The sequence below is a fragment of the Cucumis melo genome, chromosome 11 (genome assembly GCF_025177605.1).
Source record: "Cucumis melo cultivar AY chromosome 11, USDA_Cmelo_AY_1.0, whole genome shotgun sequence".
In the NCBI taxonomy this organism is placed as follows: domain Eukaryota; kingdom Viridiplantae; phylum Streptophyta; class Magnoliopsida; order Cucurbitales; family Cucurbitaceae; genus Cucumis; species Cucumis melo.
Genome location: NC_066867.1, coordinates 32,128,080 through 32,142,388, shown reverse-complemented (window position 1 = coordinate 32,142,388; position 14,309 = coordinate 32,128,080). Strand labels below are relative to the sequence as shown.

At 35.4% G+C, this 14,309-nt stretch overlaps 1 protein-coding gene across 3 annotated transcripts; it reads left to right on the top strand.

The window, feature by feature from the left end:
* Nucleotides 1–648: 648 nt before the first annotated feature.
* Nucleotides 649–13,924, top strand: LOC103498844 (calmodulin-binding transcription activator 4). 3 transcript variants are annotated; one of them, XM_051092043.1, is made up of 13 exons: nucleotides 649–971; nucleotides 2,401–2,449; nucleotides 2,571–2,686; nucleotides 3,328–3,416; nucleotides 4,773–4,818; nucleotides 7,393–7,819; nucleotides 8,096–8,244; nucleotides 8,344–8,410; nucleotides 8,517–8,725; nucleotides 11,026–11,699; nucleotides 12,366–12,945; nucleotides 13,146–13,439; nucleotides 13,631–13,924. In XM_051092043.1, exons 4-13 carry the CDS (start codon nucleotides 3,406–3,408, stop codon nucleotides 13,727–13,729), a joined length of 2,556 nt encoding a protein of 851 aa, XP_050948000.1. In that variant the 5' UTR covers nucleotides 649–971; nucleotides 2,401–2,449; nucleotides 2,571–2,686; nucleotides 3,328–3,405; the 3' UTR covers nucleotides 13,730–13,924. The 3 variants fall into 3 exon arrangements, with proteins under 3 accessions (XP_050948000.1, XP_008459844.1, XP_050948001.1); XM_008461622.3 differs by having other exon boundaries at nucleotides 2,324–2,449; XM_051092044.1 differs by lacking the exon at nucleotides 649–971 and having other exon boundaries at nucleotides 2,329–2,449; nucleotides 2,620–2,686.
* Nucleotides 13,925–14,309: the final 385 nt, after the last annotated feature.

Genomic DNA, 14,309 nt, shown 5'->3' with positions numbered 1-14,309 from the left:
AAAAAAATCAAATTAAACCTTCTAAGTCTGCACCCTAATTGACTTGGATTTTGACCAAGTAAGGTTTTCGCAATTTCCATCCTCCCTGACCAAATATCACTCTAACAAGGTCCAATTATCTCCAATAAGTTCCATTCACCTACAATTTACTCAAATTGGGAAATTAATATCCAAAGTTATATAAAGATCAATCAAATTAAGTCCAATAAATAATTTCCAATCAACCAATACCAATTTAATTCAAAGTACTTAATTAAGGTGAAATACACAATTTAAGTAAAATTAACTACAAAGTAAAAAATAACCCGTGTGTTATAGTCTTCCAACTTCTAAAACATCCATACTTGAAAAGTTATACTTATAAAGCAACTCATGATACTAACTTTACTCTCATATCTTCATCTTCATCTTTTGGACAAAGGTCAAGTGAATTACTACTGAGCTAAAATTTTCTTCAAATTAATGACCAAATTTTGTTATGCTAAATTATAATTATCATAGGGACAAAATTGTAAAATTATTATTATCATCATCATCATGTATGTATGTGAAGTATATAGATGAATTTGTGAAAAGTTAATTTAGGAAATAAAAACAACAGCGGACAAAAGTCCTATAAAAATAAAAGAAAAATAAGAAGTGCCAATTTTATAATTCCAATTGTAATCTTTTTGTCCATTCTCAATTTCTTCAGTGTGCGAAACCGAAGCGCACAGGAAGACGGAAGTTCCGTTGAATGTGGAAGTCAATTCTCCATCTCCCATTTTCAGTTCCTCCGTAATTCAGTCAAGGATTTTCCCGCCTTCTCCACCCCGCCGGCGAACTCTTCTCTCCGATCTCCTCTCTCTCTCTCTTCAAAAGCGCCAGCTGCCAGCTGAATCACTTATCTGCATTTCGGGAGGAATCTGAAATGTTTTCTTTAATTTATTCTTGCTGAAAGAGCTGACTCGATCTGTACATGATGAACGCCGGTGAGTTATGGATTCAGCAGTTATTTCATTTTTTTTTCCTTTAGCTTTTAATGGAGTTCGTAGTTTTCCTGATGTTGACATGGATTTCTACTTAGTTTATCCAGTAAGTTTTGCGGAATACGGTTTTAACTAGTATAAGAAGTGTTGGTCCTCGAATGTAAAAAGTGTTCGGTGGAAGTTATTTGTGATGACTGGTTCGTGTTTGATGACGAGCTAGGTCATAATTCAGTTCTATTGACATAAGTTGAGCTGCTTTCGGTCGCTACAGTTAAGAGGTGGCTGTGAGTTGTTGAAAATTAAACCTCAAGCTACTGAGAATTGGCTTGTATTTGAATTAAAATGAAGGATTATAATAAGCTGGAAAGGAACGGTGATGCTCTTTAAGTTAGTTTAAGACGATATATTTTCAGTAGCTTCGTTAAGTCTTACATTCTTTTTCCTGCGCAGAATAGTTAAGTACTTGGTAACTTTGACCCCTTGAACTCTAGTTTATTGCTGGTACTTCGATCCTACTAAACGTTTTTCATTCTCTAAGTAGCTGACTATTTGTCTGATAGTGATAAGTATGAAGGAAAAAATATTATTTGTACAATCAGACAGCTAAGGTTTTGCTTCAGAACATCTTTCTTTTGTATTTTGATGAATGTATTTTATTTATTTACTAAAAATACGAAAGAATACTAGGGATGCAAAATTGACGGATGTCACATGCTGCTCGATTAACTTAGGAATTCGTTTAATTTGTTTGATTTTTTTTTTTTATATTCATCAGAAGGACTGTTGTGATTTGATGGGAGAGTCCCTCCTCTGTCTGCCATTTCGAGAGAATGACCGTTTTTCATGGCTTGTCAGGGTGTGCATTATAGTGTGGGTAATTTGGGGGAGAGGAATAGTTGGGTGTTTAGAGGGTGGAGAGGGATTCTAGTGATATTTGGTCTGCTATTAGGTTACATGTTTTCCTTTAGGCTTTGGTTTCAATGGCCCTTCGAAATAATTTGTTAGGCACTTTTTTTGTGTAGTTGACATCCCTCTCTTTAGTGAGATCTCCTTTTTTACGGACTTGGTCTTTATATGCCCTTGTATTCTTTAATTTTTTTTTTCAAAGAAAATCGTTATTTCTATTAAATAAAAACTTAGTTTTTTTTTTTTCATGTACCAATATGCCGTCTTTCTATCTGTCAGTTTGTCATCTTCGAGTGAGTAAGTTTTGAGATCAAAGTTCCTTACCCTGAGATTCCCATGATCTTTGACTCTGTATCTATACCAATTTTGTTGGGCCTTTACATTTTTGGAACTACATTCAAATTAACTAGGGAACTGTTTGAACGCCTTTTCATATCATTTTATCCCAGGATATGATATTAATTATCTTTACCGAGAAGCACAAACACGTTGGCTGAAGCCTCCAGAAGTGCTTTTTATTTTACAGAATCATGAGAAATATCAGCTGACTGAGGAGGCTCCTAAACAGCCAACTAGTAAGTTGTCTTTTTAACTATTATTTTTCTTTGGAATGATTTTTTATGGCATAGCATGCTAGATAGCCAGAGTGTTGTTTTATACCGTTTGGATAATTATTGAACCATGGATTTGCAACAGGTGGTTCCTTGTTTCTTTTTAACAAGAGAGTACTCCGTTTCTTCCGCAGAGATGGTCATAGCTGGAGGAAGAAAAGGGACGGAAGAACTGTTGGAGAAGCACATGAACGACTTAAGGTTTTGTACCATTCCATTTAAACTCATTTTCCTATTTACTTTTACTTTCTGCAGTAGTATACCAAGGTGTTTTTCTTGGCTAGAATGGTTCGTTTTCTTTTCCTCTTCCTTGTTAGGAAGGGATTGATAATGGGCAAAAGAGAACACAATCCGAAGGGGAGGGGGGTGATAAGCTTGTAATTTTTTGACAACTTAGGACGCTAATTGTGAAAAACAAGATCTGCAACCATAGAAATAACGGACCAGTAGTAAAAGAAATGATAGCCAGGACTTCTTGTTTGCATGGAATGGAAAATACTATGATAGCACTAGTTTTGACTCCAGAACTAATTAAATGCTACGATGGTAATACCCAAGTAATTGAGTGCTAGAATGTGAACTATAAGATGTAATCATGTAATTTCTAGCAGGTTAGAGTTGTAGTATGGAAAAATTATGAGCCTTGGATGTGGGTTAATTCAACCACAATATTACCCAATTTTGTGCTATAGAAAACTAAAACTTTTTGGACAACTTTTGTGTTAAAGATTTTCCTAAACCTCGAGTACTATAATACCCAGTAATCTGTCTGCACCAGATCTTTTGAGATCATCTAACTGTACTGATTGCTCAAGTCTGGATTATACTGTCTTCATGGCTAGGTTGGAAATGCTGAAGCATTAAATTGCTATTATGCACATGGAGAGCACAATCCCAATTTCCAGAGACGTAGCTATTGGATGCTGGATCAGTGAGTGTTCCTCATCTTTTCCATTGTAGAACGCAGTCATGCGACTCTGCTTTAAGACCTGTTTTCTACCCCTTGATTTAACCATCTGCGAATTTCATCCTGTAAAGCCTAAACACTTCAATTGATTTGTTTGTGTTCTACATATGCTAAACACTTCCTCACGTAAAATTAGTTGGGCATTCAAACCAAGGGTTTTATATTCTATTTATATTGTTTGTTTATTGAAATAGCACATGAACATAACCCGTATTGAATTTATACAAGAGTAATAAATTTGTACAGAAAACTCACACTTGTTATTTAATGTGCATTTGTAATCTATTTAGTAGGAATTATATAGTTTTTATGGTGGGAGATTCGTGGGAGTTGTGCGAGGTTACTACATTTAATGCCTTAGTTGGGCCTAAGTGGCTAAGGTCTTCTGTAATTATCTATTAGATTTTATTTGTTGGATTGAAGTCTGCCCAACACCACTATGCAGATAAAACCAAATCTATAAAATTAGCAGAACAAGTAGAGGAAGTTCTGAAGAAACGCTTATTACGCTGTCCCCACAATATCTTCAACAAAAAACAACTGATTCAATAAAAGCTTTTTTTTTTATAAAAGAATTAACTTTTCTCCTTAATTCATCGTGCTATATTCCGGTTGTTTTGCAGTCTATTTGTTTTGATCTCTATGCTCCCTCAGTTTTATATGTTATTTAGTTTTCGAATTGAGTAGCACGTGTTACAAAATTATACATTTTTAGTATTCTATTATGAATTGTGATTTCCATATGGCCTTTTTAGAGACAACCACTATAAACTTGAAGCCGGTTTGGATTGATTTCCTTCGAGCTTCGAAAAGCGCTTTTAAGTATGAAAAGAAAGTATTTTCAAGTATTTGGGGAAATATTCCTTACAAGCTTAAAAAATTCTTTTTAAGTGTACAAAAGTATTTTTAATTACTTAAAAATTTATTTCAAACATGACCTTAATTTCTCATGTATTAAATCAAATTTTAAAGCCCTGATTTTTAAAGAAGACCTCTGCAAGGATTATGGTAACGGAAACCCAAAAAAGGAGAGCTTTTTGAGGGGAGGGAAATTAAGAATGATATCAATTTCCAAAAAAAATAAAGAATATTTAAAGGAGGTAAATACTCAAAAAAGAAAAACTAGTTGGCAATGAGGAGGAATAAGTGGTGGAGCTGAGCGGCCTGTGGACCAGTGAGAAATATAAAGCACATTCAACAGTTGAACACCAACGCTGATTAAGTTATCTCCTATTTATTTATATAAATATTGCGAGCATGTGCGTTTATGTTAAGTTTACCATTAGAAATTTAGATGCTTATATTTAATTTTCTTGGCAGGTCATGTGACCACATTGTTCTTGTACACTACAGAGATATCAGTGAGGTGAGTTACTACAATAACAGAATAGACAAAGCAAGAATGAGCTGATACTGTCACTATTCTTTCATCTCTAAATACAGTGTCAATAACTATTTTTCTCTTTTGCAGTTTGGATTTTTGTTTTCCTTTCTTCTTTCAGGGTTGCAAAGGTTATCTATATCTTATGTGATCTATTGATTAAACAGTTCATGGTCCAGTTACTTGTCTTTATAGGCTTATAAATGTCTATTTTCTGTTTGCGCTTGTAGATGCTTCAAATTTATTTGATGTAACTTCCATTGATGCTTTTAGAAATGAACTCCCAATGCTTCTTGTCTGGTGAGGCCAACCTCTGTTAAATGATGTTGATGCTCAAGCACCTCTTTCAAGTGATGCATAGGTGTCTTACCTCTTTCAGAATAATGGAGTCTGGAATCTAGTCCTCATGCATCCTTTGTTCCGGACGCGGGGGGGGGGGGGGGGGGGGGGGGGGGGCATATATTGAAGAAAATGGCATACAAAAAGGGAAAGAGGAATCCCCAGAGGACCAAAGGGTTCAAAAATGAGGTGATTGGTCAAAATATTTACAAAGTTGTAAGAATAAAAGAATTCGGATATGAACACTTCTCTTTAAAGACCCCTAATTTCTTTCCTACCAAACTCTCTACAAAGAAAGCCTTTTCCGGTAATTGAGCTTTAAAAACGTTAGAATTGAAGGGTGGGAATTTTTTAAAAACATTAGATTCGAAGGCCATATATTGAAGAAAATGCCATACAAAAGAGGGAAAGAGGAATCCCCAGAGGACCAAAGGGTTAAAAAATGAGGCCTATTGGTCAAAATATTTACAAAGTTGTAAGTACAAAAGAATTTGGATATGAACACTTCTCTTTAAAGACCCCTAATTTCTCTCCTACCAAATTCTCCACAACGTGGCCATAACGCAATTCTCCACAAAATAAAGCCTTTTCCGGTAAATGAGCTTCCTAAACCAAGGAGAATGACTGCCTTGGATGGAGTTTGGAAAGCACCAATGTAAACCAAAGGTCTGAAGAAGATTAGCCCAAAAGCCTCATTCAGCTTTATAATGAAGAAAGAGATGCTCATATACTCCAATTAGCTAGGAATAGCCTCGAGTTCTTCCTTTGAATCATTTAATTGGTATTCAATCTTACTTAAATGCATACCCAAAGGAAAACTTTCACCTTCTTAGGCACTTTGGCTTTCCATGTGAAAATCAGCCAACTCTCGACATTATGATTGGTGCCGTTTTCCTTCCTAACCAATCCCAAGCCCAACCCTTGAAACAAACACATGTTTGGTTGTGTGACTTGTTCTTTTACATCTATCTTGTTGCTGTCAAGTCTGTTTCTTCTTCTTCCTCTTTTTTTTTTTTGTCACTGCTCAACCCAATAGTTGGAGACCCTTGATCTATTCTGGTTAGATTCCTCATCGTATTATTGACATCATTAGAGCCTATAATCTTCAAAGTGGATTTTCTTATGCTATTGTCATTCTAAACTAAGATGTCAATGCTGCTGTTGGCTTTGAATCGGTATCTTGTATCTCATGATGGTACTTCTTCAAAGGCTTAAATGAAATATCAAAAGCGATGTGAAGGAGAACCCTAAATAAAAAGATACAATTATTACCAAGGGGAAGGAGAACAACAAAAGGGTGTGAGAAAACAAAAGCAAGAAAGTTGAATTGATGATGCAAGAAATCCACCTAGCCCCGTAAATACTAAACAAACGAAAGGGTAGGCCCAAACAAAACTATTATCCAAAGAACATTATTCAGATGCACCCCAATACAATGAGGAAAAAACTGATCCTACTGCTCCATAGGTGATTCTAAAAACAGTCATAACAAAAACCACACTAACTGAAAGTCTGAAACCAAGGTAGAGACAATAGAAGGGGAAGTGCTGAGTTGGCAGGGAGATTGCCCCAAGATCAACATAAATGCAAACATAAGACTGATGAATCACAAATAAGCAGGGAAAGACCCATGTCTTCACCAATCCGCATCAAGTTGTCAATGTCCCCTTTCTAAGCACAGAATTAGCTTTTTTCTCATATCTTTAAGGTCATTATACTTCTTTTATATATAAACTACTTTCATTGAGAAAATAATGAAAGAATAAAAAGGCATACCAAAAAAAAAAAAAGTACAAGCCCACCAAAGCACCTCAACTAAAGTAAGGGTCTCCAACTAACGGAAATGTGTCAAAAATTTTAAAATATCTAATTCGCATTTTTTGAGCATGTCAAACACCTTGGAGCATGTCCAGAGATATCCATGTCCATGCTTCCTAGGTTATGATGGTACTTTATTCGTGTGTGAGTGTGGGCATTTTTCTTGAATCACCTTTCATTATAGATTTTTGTGCTATTTTTGTTTCAAGGTTCCTTGTATTCCAAAATTCGTTGATTTTTGTGCCAGTAATTATGTGTTTGTAATATTAGTATGTATTCAGCTAGAGATCTCTCGTTGGGGATGACAGATTATATTGGTGGAACCAATATGACATTTAAGCACATGCATATGTATTCTATTTTAAGTAAATTTGTCCAATGCTCATGGGATTCCTGTTACAGGGAAGGTCCGGGATGGAAAGTGTTCCACAATCATCTCCAGCATCAGTTTCTACTTCCGGTTCCTGTTCATCCCAAAATCTTGCTTCAGAATATCAACAGACTTCATTGAGCCCAGGGTCTGTTGAAGTTAGTTCTGACACTGGCAACCATACTATCGAGTCAAATGGCGTGGATGGGCATTTCGAAATATTAGAAACAAAAGGTTCAAATGAACCTGATGTTTCTCAAGCGTTGAGAAGGATTGAGGAGCAATTAAGTTTGAATGAAGACAGCTTGAAAGACATTGATTCATTTTATCGTCAGGATGAAGGTTCAAATTCGAACCTTGTAGACTTCTATGAGATGTCCAATGAGGATCAGTTTTCAGTGCTTCAGCATCCAGAAAATGCTATCCATGATAATAATTATACATCGTTTGAGATGCAAGGTAATAACATGATAAGCTCTATCTTTTATATGGAGAATTGTGGAGAGGTTATCAATGATCAAATTGCTTGTTGGAGTCCTGTTGAATCTGAGGCTTTTAATTTCTTTTACTATGCTGAGGTTGCTTTCTTGTGTTGTATTTTGCTGATGAAACAAAATGATTTGTGGCTACTTTTGGAATGACAAGTTAACTGGTCTGATATACTTCTACTTTCACATTGAGCATCCTTTATTATTTGTGGAGGTAATATTGAATTTTAAAGCATCTTTCAAATAGATGCTGATGGAAAACATCAACATTACAATATGGCACACGGGTTTATATTCAGTGGTGAAGGAACTCAACCATGGGATGGTGCACTTGATTCAAGTAAGACAGCCGTTCTTGAGTCTCATGATCGACATTCTCTCCTATGGAATGAAAAAGTATGTTCTTCAGCTGCAGTTTAGAAAATTTAACTATCCTTTTCATTATTAATATTTCAGGAATTATCATTTGAATTGTTAATATTTGATTAAAAACAGGAAAAACCATCATCATCTTCTACTGTTGACAATGAACATTGCAACTGGCTGTACAGCAGAGGAAAAGGTACTATAACAAAATATTATATTTCCATCTACTCTATTTACTATCAGTAAATTAAAAGGAACTGATTTCTGTTATTAACTTGAGTTATGGTTATCTGTGTTACCAGCTTTTCCTATGCTCGGAAGCTGCACATCGACAGAATATTCTTCACCACTAGACACTCATGATGTTAATTCCAACTACAACATACCATTTCTTAAACAAGAACATGGAAATTCTTTTGAAGTTGATACCAGTTTAATTGTTGCACAAGTGCAGAAATTTACAATCCGCCAAATAGTACCTGAGCAGGGTTATGCCACTGAGACTACCAAGGTACTTGTTATTTTTTATATTCCTGTGCTATGATGATCATACAGTGCCTTCGAATGTACAATAGTTTGTTATGCACTTACGCTTGATGGCTGCCCTTGGTAGTCCAGTAAATTGTATTTTCCTTTTACTGCTTTCTTAAATGGATTATTATGAGGTTGAGGCTATTGCAAATGTGAGTATCCGTTGTTGACCTGTTAATAATGTCTATCTTCATAAACTTTTAAATGTGTTAAATCACCAATTAAAAGTTGTCAGTTTATCATAATTATATTAATACATTAATATTCTTTCTCACTTGTGGGCTTGGACATTCATAAAATGCCTTAAAAATGGTAATCAATATTAAATGGGTAGGAAATAATGTAATAAGAGTTCAAACATAGAACCTCCTTCTTTGACACCATGCTAAATCACTAATCAACCCAAAAACTTAGAATGTTTTGTGATATTTTGCATTTTTCTCTTAATACGCAAAGTATTTTCTACTCTTACCCTTTCCTTTTGGCTGCAAACTTCTACCGTTGATCATGGCCTATGCCTGGTGACATGCATGATACTCTTACGTTCATCTTTGTGTGCCATCCTTTTCATGGTGCAAAAAACTTTTGTGGTGGGAGAATTTTCTTGGACTCTTCCTCAAATTTTGATGGGATTTAGTTGTTTTTGAGGCTACAAAAGTATACTTATTTTCAATTGTAAAGTTTTATTGTAATGCACCTTTAGGTGTTTTTTGGGCGTTTCTCTTCTCCCCCATTGCATTGAATAATGCAATTGTCTCCTGTCTTTAATTTCAGTAATTATTCTATTTTTAGGGAAAGAAATCAAAAGATCTTCAGGCTTTTTGCTTTTCTGGAGGTCCAATTCTTCCCTTCTCTACATACTAGCTGATTGACTTTCTCTCCCTCATGTCACACAGTTTTATGTCTACTTTCCCAAAGGCTCCTCAAGATGATATAATCTTTCTTATGTGCTTATGATTAATAGTGATTGAAGAATTAATAGGGATTAAAGCTCTTGATGTCTCTTCAAAGTTCTTTGCTTGTGGTAGCATCAAGCAAAACTCAATGACTTTAATTATAGGCTTTTGAAGTTTAAGTTTGAACGGAGTCCTTTTTCACTGTCCTGAACCTCATTAGCAACGTGGAAGAAATCAATCATGAAAAAACTCTCCAACGTTAGGGACAAACAAATATTTAGTAGTGATCTTTGGTTTCAAAATCCAAAATCCAAAATCCAAGATCTTGATTTTTGTAGTTATGCTGTTAATGGCCTATTTTTCCTTAGTGAATTATGGTTTGAAAGAAATCAAAGAATTTTTTACAATAGGTAGCTCCTCGGGTTTGATCATTTTGAATCTTCTTATATCTTGGTATTCTCTTCCCAAATCTTTTGTTGATTTTTATTTTTAGAATATTTTCTTAACTAGAATGCATTTGTTTTCTACTTTGTAATATCCTTTAGTGCTTTCCTTTTTCGGTTTTCTCTCAGTTTTTTTGTGGATTGATTTGAGCATGAGTCTCTGTTTATTATATCAATGACCCCCCACAAAAAAAAGGCCAAATACGAAGAGATCTTTTTCATTGAGTTAAAATAAAAATACAATTAGGACTAGTATTTATACTAGAACTTTAGCCAGTTACTGTATAACTAATTATCAACTTTCAACCAATAGGGCTATAGTGAAGAAACACTCTAACATTAGGACCTAAAACATATATTTAGTAGTGTTAGACCAAACAATAAGAAATTCTTTTGCGTCAAGTAAAGATAAAAATACAGGTAGGACAAGTATTTGTAGGACAAGTATTTGTGCTAGTTTCTTAGCCTGTTAGTTTGGAACTAACTGCCAAATTTCTAACAACCAAATCGACCTACAATGGCTAGTTTATAAAATAAATCCTTTAGCCTCCAATAATTAGTTGAAACTAACAAACCCATAATCAACCAAATAGTAGCCTACATTTTTTTTTTTGAAAAAGAAACAAACCTCTTCATTAAGATAATGAAATGGGACTACTGCTCAAAGATAATATTTCTGACCTACTTTGATCAATGGTTAACTTCTAAATTTAACCATTTTAACGTTTATAGTTGTAGAGTTTATAGATACAGAAGATTAGCAACGGTTTCCGTCTGAACTGTAGCAATTGCTTGGTTCCAAACATTGATGTAGGCTCTCATAGTAGTTCTAACAGGAAGCTTTACAAATTTTACTACTCTATTACGATTCTGTTCAGATGCAGCCTCTGTTATTCTCATTGATGTTTCAAATATTAAGGCCATAAATTCTCTCTATCTAGGTCATCATTATTGGATCTTTTCTATGTGATCCTCTAGAATCTCCATGGGCTTGTATGTTTGGAGACATTGAAGTTCCTCTTCAGATTGTTCAGAATGGGGTACTTTGTTGCGAAGCACCTCCACACCTTCCTGGGAAGGTTGCTTTCTGCATTACATCTGGCAATCGGGAACCCTGCAGTGAAGTCAGAGAGTTCGAATATAAAATGAATGTTTGCAGTCATTGCCAGTCCCATTCAACTGGAGCTGCGAAGAGTCCAGAGGAGCTGTTATTACTTGTCAGGCTTGTGCAATTGCTGCTCTCTGACTCATCAATCCAGAAATCTGACAGGTTAGATACTGGATTTAGGAGCAATAGTTTGAAAGCTGGTGATGATCAATGGAGTTCTTTGATAGAGGCTCTTCTAGTTGGTAGCGAAACTCCTTCTAGTACCACCGATTGGCTTTTTCAAGAATTGCTAAAAGACAAGTTGCTACTTTGGCTTTCTTCGCAACAGAAAGATAGGCACAATCTAACAGGCTGTCTTTTGTCCAAGAAAGAACAAGGCGTTATACACATGATAGCTGGCTTGGGCTATGTGTGGGCACTTAACCCAATTCTCAGTTGTGGAGTAAATATAAATTTCCGTGACATTAATGGGTGGACTGCTCTACACTGGGCAGCACGATTTGGAAGGTTTGGCTTTTTTTGCATTTATCTTTATATTTACTTCTTTGATTTTAGCTTGAAAATTTCTACCGCTGTCCTCAGAATTGATAAATACTTGAACTGCTCAATAATGCTGCTTCTAGAGCCTATGGCTCAAAGAAAAGATAAATATATAATCAAGGAGGGGAAGAAAATAGAACTATATGTTATTTTCTGAGTTCTTTTCATCCCAATGAGAGGCTAAAGGTTTAATTTCTTTTTAAGGAAAACTTGGCAAACAATATGTGACTTATTTTTCTGATGCAAAACCTAATCATTCATAACATTTTTGATATCTGATAAGTAGTTGGATACACTGGCACACATAATTTGGAATGGAAGGTACACCTAACCACAAGGTTGGAAACTACAATAAAGAACATGACTTTTTTCAATTAATTTTTTTCCCCATATGGTAAACCATTCTGGATTCTGGCCATTCCATCTAAATCGAACTAGGAATGAACAAATTAAGGAAGAATTGCTATTACCACAATTAAAAAACATACATTGTTTGATGCATCTTTCTCATGATCGACTTGAGTTGGTGATACAAGTAAAGGCAACATAAGTGTGGATACCATCCCCTCGACATATTTGAGTTTTATTTTTAGTAGAGCTTGTTAAGTGACGTTTTATTTTATTTATATTCAGGGAAAAAATGGTTGCTGCACTAATAGCCTCTGGAGCATCAGCTGGCGCCGTGACTGATCCTAGTTCACAAAATCCAGATGGTAAAACTGCAGCATCTATTGCAGACATCCATGGACACAAGGGACTTGCTGGTTATTTATCAGAAGTTGCACTTACTAGTCATCTCTCATCCCTCACATTTGAAGAAAGTGAGCTTTCCAAAGGCTCTGCTGAGGTAGAAGCAGAAATGACAGTCAATTGCATTTCAAATGGGAATCTCTCTTCTGCTGAGGACTATATCCCTCTAAAAAATACGTTAGCAGCAGTCAGGAATGCTGCTCAGGCAGCAGCCCGTATTCAATCTGCTTTCCGCGCCCATTCTTTCAGGAAGCGACAGCAGAAAGAGGCAGCCTTTGCAGCTTGTATGGATGAGTATGGAATTGATCCAAATGACATACAGGGGCTCTTCGCTATGTCAAAGTTGAATTTTTCTAATCGGCGTGATTACAATGCAGCTGCATTATCCATTCAAAAGAAGTATAGAGGTTGGAAAGGTCGTAAAGAGTTTTTATCACTACGTCAGAAAGTCGTGAAGATACAGGTACCATATTTTCTCAATAACATTTATATCATTTACTCACACATAGTTACTAAACCCGTTAATCAACCCATTCTCCCTTGATAAAAACGTGTGTGCTGCAAGGGGATTGGAAACTTCTCATGCCTCTGCTAAAGCTTGAGATGTTGACGCTCGTACAAGTTACTATTTGAATGATTCATGTCATTTTCCATTGTTAACAGGCACATGTGAGGGGGTATCAAGTTAGAAAGCATTACAAAATAATTTGTTGGGCTGTTGGAATTCTCGATAAAGTTGTATTACGTTGGAGAAGGAAAGGAGTTGGCTTGAGAGGGTTTCGTAGTGAGATAGGATCCATTGATGAAAGTGAGGATGATGATATTTTAAAGGTGTTCCGCAAACAAAAAGTGGAAGGAAACATTGATGAAGCTGTTTCACGAGTCCTATCCATGGTTGACTCTCCGGATGCTCGTCAACAATATCATCGTATGCTTGAAGGATTCCGAGAAGCCAAGGTGAGTACTTTTTAATGGTATTTATAATTATGTTGGCGTCATGATTCCCAAGTTCTTTTCCTACCCTTCCTTCCACACAAGTTTATCATCATTTCTAAAGTAGAACAAGCCTCAGATTGACCATCTCATGGAGCTTAATTCGTGGTGCTATCATTTTCTTTGATGACATCTTACGTCCTTGACATTTACAGGCTGAACTCGATGGTGCCAGTAAAAAATCAGCAGCGTCAACTTCTCTCACCGATGTTTCAGGAATGGAAGATTGTAATCAATATCCCAAGTTCATATAGGAGTTACTTAGTGATTCTAATTAATCTAACAATCACTGATTTTATGTCCCGTTTCTAAGTTGCTCTTTTAGTATAATCAATATCCTAAGTTTGTATATGTACAGCACCCCCTAATTATTATAAATGATTTGTATTATTGTTGTAAATGGCTTGCTTGGGACTACATAATGAGATTACGACCATATTATTTTTTTCTTCCTTTGGTCTTTATTTGTGATGGGAGATTTCAACTCTTGTGCCCTTGGCAGGTTCTTCACATTCAACAATTTAGTGGTTTGTCCATATGGGCTTTGTCTCCATTTCCTTTTTATTAATGTCTTACTTATAAGCATTTATCTTGTTTTGTCTATGAAGTATATTGCATCTCTTTAGAGTGCGAGAAAATTTATAGGACCAATTTTATGAAATGTAATTTTTAAAAATTGACAATTAGTTGAATATGTTAATTTATTATTGTTGCATTTAGTCCACGATGATATTACTCCTCGTTGCTTGGCATTCAAAGCATCTTTTCATAATAATAATAATAATAATAATAAATTCATTAGACTATTGTTTATAAAATACAATTATATTATCG